This window comes from Mesitornis unicolor, unplaced genomic scaffold, assembly GCF_000695765.1.
Source record: "Mesitornis unicolor isolate BGI_N332 unplaced genomic scaffold, ASM69576v1 scaffold39856, whole genome shotgun sequence".
Classification (NCBI taxonomy): domain Eukaryota; kingdom Metazoa; phylum Chordata; class Aves; order Mesitornithiformes; family Mesitornithidae; genus Mesitornis; species Mesitornis unicolor.
Window position 1 is genome coordinate 1 of NW_010191251.1, and position 4,117 is coordinate 4,117.

Below are 4,117 nucleotides of genomic sequence, written 5' to 3' on the forward strand. Positions count from 1 at the left end.
CAAGCCCCGAGTCTCAGGGACCCCCCGGGGATGTGGACCCCTCAGCCGTGCCACCGGCCAGCAAGGACAGCCCTGGCGGGCACGCAGGACCCTAGGGCTGTGGTGCCACACGTGCTTGGGAGGAGGATGAAGAGGATGAAGAAGAAGAGGAGGAGGGGGTCTGCAGGACCAGCAGGCCTGGCCCACCAGGCCCCCAGGGGGGTGGGAGTGGTTGGGAAGGGGGTGTCAAGTAGACAGGGTGGGCAACAGCATCCCCGCTCCCATGGGTGCACAGGCACTGCCCCTTTTTTGGGCAGAGGGTGCGCAGTCCTCCTCTGCCCTGGGGTGCCGAGGTGCCCCAGCCCCTCACTGCCCCACTGAGGCAGGACTGTGGGGCAGGACCAGCACCCACCACTCTGGGTGCAGGATGTGGGGCTGGAAGATGCTCCTGGCCGGGCTGGGGGCAACAGCATCCCCGCTCCCATGGGTGCACAGGCACTGCCCCTTTTTTGGGCAGAGGGTGCGCAGTCCTCCTCTGCCCTGGGGTGCCGAGGTGCCCCAGCCCCTCACTGCCCCACTGAGGCAGGACTGTGGGGCAGGACCAGCACCCACCACTCTGGGTGCAGGATGTGGGGCTGGAAGATGCTCCTGGCCGGGCTGGGGTGCCCCGTGCCAGCCCCCAAAGACAGCACGCACCCCTGGGGTAGGTGCTACCGCCAGCTCCTGGTGTGGGGATGGGGCGAGCTGCCCTCCCTGCCACCAATAAAGTCACCCTGGTATTTATGCCCCGTCCCCCTACTCCTGCTTGCACCCACTGGGATGCTGAGCCCAGCCATGGGGCTTTCCCTGGAGGAGGGTTTTGGGGCGAGTGGCCAGATCCATGGCTCCTGGGAGCTTCATGGGGGTTCTCCAGGCAGCGCCCAGTGAGGAGAGCTGGTGATCAGCTGTACAAAGCACCCCCAGCACCAGGATGGGACCGTGGTATGCCCCATGGAGATGGAAAGCAGGGACACCTTTACATGGCGCACCTGTCTGCCCACCCACAGATGTCCATGCCCAGGGACACAGAGGCAGGGCCGTAGCGGCTGAGCCAGCCCTTCCCAGAAAGCTGTGGCACAGAGGGGCTTCTCCACTGCTTTATTGTGCTCGGAGGGGTGACAGGAGGGGATGGGAGCGCTGGGCAAGGGCCAGCCCTGCTAGCCACCAGGCTGGGGCCACCAGGGCAGCGGGACGTGCTAAAAGTCCCCGGCACGGAGGTGTGCTCAGGGCAGCCGGGACAGCCCCACCTTGTTGGTGGCCCTGTCGAAGATCACGTAGTACTCGCGGATGAAGACGTCCCCCAGGATCCAGAGCTCGCCTGACTCGGTGGGGGCGTCCATGCCTTGAAAGCCGACGCTGCAGTATCCGCTGTCCTAGAGCCAAGGACATGGCAGATGGTGGCTACAATGTCCCAGACCACCCCCCAAGCCCCCCAGTCCCCTCCCCCATAGGATGCTCACCTCTATCACGTAGGCGCTGGGCGGCACTGAGAAGGCTTTGCCGTGGATGTGGAAGACGACGTCGGGCAGACTGTTGACATCACTGCAGCTCACCTGGGGGGGGGACACGGCAGCAGGTGGGGGTCAGCAGACACCCCGAGAGGGACCATGTGCCCCACGGAGCGATGGGGACCAGTGCACCATGGAGCAGCCCTGGGGTCCAGCTGGGCACACTGCAGAGCCCCAGAGGTCCCCAAAGCCCTGGGGCCTCACCTCGCCATTGGACCCGATACCAAGGGACCTCAGGATGGAGTTGAGGGCTCTGTTGGGCATGGCCAGCAGCGAGGTGCCGGTGTCCACGATGGCCTGGCAGCCGAGAATGCAGGCGGCGCGCTCCCCGTTGATGGTGACGCTGGGGAGAGAGGTGTGGGGGTGAAGCTTCCCGTGCACGGGATGAGGGGCTGCACCTCCCAAAACACTGGCTGTGGGGGAAGGGAAGCCACTGAACCTGGGGGCTGCACCAGAAGTACCTGCTCATGGTGATCTGCCAGTAGGTTTCAGCAGAGAGGGGGATCCAGTTGATGCCATTGATGGTGTAGGAATGATCGATGGCGCCAAAGAGGACAAAGCTGCCACTCTTCCCGTCCCTGCAAGGGAGGAGCCGTCAGGTGGAGGTCCCATCCGGCCCCCCCTGCCCTAAGGGAGGAGCCGTCAGGTGGAGGTCCCATCCCGCCACCACTGCTCTGCTGGCGATGCCATCACCAAGGAAGGCTTTGCTGCCATCCTGCTCTGCCGGTGCCGGCAACAGTGAACCACATCTCCCAGGAGCCACGGGGCGTCACGCCACTGGGGAACAGTGCCGGAGCCAGCCCCGGTGGGAAGGAAACCGGAGAAAATCCTTGGCAAGAGCTGGGTGGCTCTGGCCAGGGGTACCTGCTCAGGTAGACAGAGAAGAGGTCCTTGTCCACGAGGTGCTCCATCATCATGTTGTCAAAGACAGGGGTGGCTCCAGAGGAGGCGATGCTTGGGAAAGCCAGCCCCAGGATACCGTCGAAGGGGGTGTAGTAGAAGAAATCGCCGGGCTCGGTTTCAGCCAGCCCAAAGATTTGATTGATGACATCGATGCCTGCAACCTGGTCAGGAAGATGGGGAGAGGGAGGAGGAGGAGGGATTGGTTTGGGCAGGTGGTGCCCCGGTGTCCCTGCTTCCCTAGGGCTGGTGCTCCCCGCCTTACGCTGACGGTGTCGTAGCCCAGGACGCCGGTCATGCTGCCAGTGCCGTAGGCGATGTAGAGGGTCTCATTGGTGCCGATGAAGGTGGAGGAGTCCACTGGGTTGAAGCGTTTGTGGACGTCTGTGGGTACAGAAGGGGGACAGTCATGGTCTGTCCTGTCCCTAGGGACCAAGGATGTCCTCAGAGCCAGGCAGGGCAGGGGCTGCCAGACACCTACTGCAAGCCTTGCTGGAGCAGTACACGGAGGGCACCCACAGGTTGGAGGAGCCGGTGTCAAAGACAACAGTGAACTCCTGGGGTGGGGTGCCGATATAGATGGTGCCGTAGTACTCATCCTGTCGAGGCGGAGTGGGAAAGGGATTAGTGGGATGGGAAAGGGGCTAGCGGGATGAGGAAGGGGCTAGCAGGATGGGTAAGGGGCTAGCGGGATGGGAAAGGGATTAGAAGGATGGGTAAGCAGCCAGTGGCCCCATGGGCTGCCCCAGGGGTGGCAGCCCCCCTGCACCACCATGCTCACATCCAGGTAGTTCTCCAGGGGCTCGGAAGCGACACGTCTGGGGAAGTACTTGGTGGCCAGGTTGTAGGGGTGCTGCCGCAGGTAGCTCTCCAGCAAGCCTTGCTCCTTCAGCTTCTGCCGCAGGGACTTCCCTTTCTGCAGGGGGATCCTGGGGCGCAGCGAGAGGGGAACCGATCCGTCACCAGGAGCCAGGCAGGGCCATGCCTTGAGGGGCTGCAGGTGCCCTCATCCCCCAACCCCTTGTGTGGGACCCAGGGGGCATCCTCGCTGCAGGAAGCCTTGGCCACGGCAATGGAGGGCTGCAGGTTGTCCCCCCGTCCCTGCTGCACGCTGGGAGCCGGGCATTTGCCCTGCTTACCTCTCCCCAGCACCCACGATGGGGATCCTGGGCACCCCAACATCCCGGTGCTCACCTGTGGATAGCGCATTGGGCCAGGGCCACCAGGCCGAGGAGCAGGAGCAGCTTCATGCTGGCTACTGACGGTAAGCGACCAAGGCGAAGGGACGCACCAAGTGTGCCACCGGTGCAAGCCCAGCTCCTTATATCCCGGCCACGCTTGTTTGGCTGACGTCTCTGATAAGAAAGACAAACGACTCCGGCAGGGGAGTTATCACAATGTCCTTACAGAAGACGGGGAAAGTCAAGCTGATGGCTTTCCACCTGTGCTGGGGTCAGATGCCAGGGCACAGGCTGGGACCGGGAGAAAAGCACCCTCTGGTTACTCTGCACCCCACGGGGGAGGCACTAGGGGACAGAGGGCTGGCTGGGGTCATTTCATGGTGTTTCTTCCCCCTCCATCTGACTGCCTGGGCGTTATGCAAGCCGATAACGTGGCTGTGGCTGAGAAACCACAGCGTGAATCATGCGCCATTAGATAAAAGCACTTATTTTCCACTTGGCTTTAGCTGG

General features: G+C 63.2%; 1 protein-coding gene across 1 annotated transcript; it reads right to left on the reverse strand.

Annotated features, from left to right (window-relative positions):
• Window positions 1-1,241: 1,241 nt before the first annotated feature.
• Window positions 1,242-3,676, reverse strand: LOC104542389 (pepsin A-like). Its single transcript, XM_010186677.1, has 9 exons — window positions 3,621-3,676; window positions 3,208-3,355; window positions 2,908-3,025; window positions 2,692-2,810; window positions 2,391-2,590; window positions 1,988-2,104; window positions 1,731-1,869; window positions 1,479-1,571; window positions 1,242-1,391 (listed from the first exon to the last, which is right to left on the reverse strand). Exons 1-9 carry the CDS (start codon window positions 3,674-3,676, stop codon window positions 1,242-1,244), a joined length of 1,140 nt encoding a protein of 379 aa, XP_010184979.1.
• Window positions 3,677-4,117: the final 441 nt, after the last annotated feature.

Coding starts and splice junctions, on each gene's coding strand:
- LOC104542389 (XM_010186677.1), bottom strand. CDS start 3,676: ATGAAGCTGCTCCTGCTCCTCGGCCTGGTGGCCCTGGCCCAATGCGCT. Junction 3,026..3,207: donor CCCTGGAGAACTACCTGGAT/GTGAGCATGGTG, acceptor CCGCCTCGACAG/GATGAGTACTACGGCACCAT. Junction 2,811..2,907: donor CTGCTCCAGCAAGGCTTGCA/GTAGGTGTCTGG, acceptor CTGTACCCACAG/ACGTCCACAAACGCTTCAAC.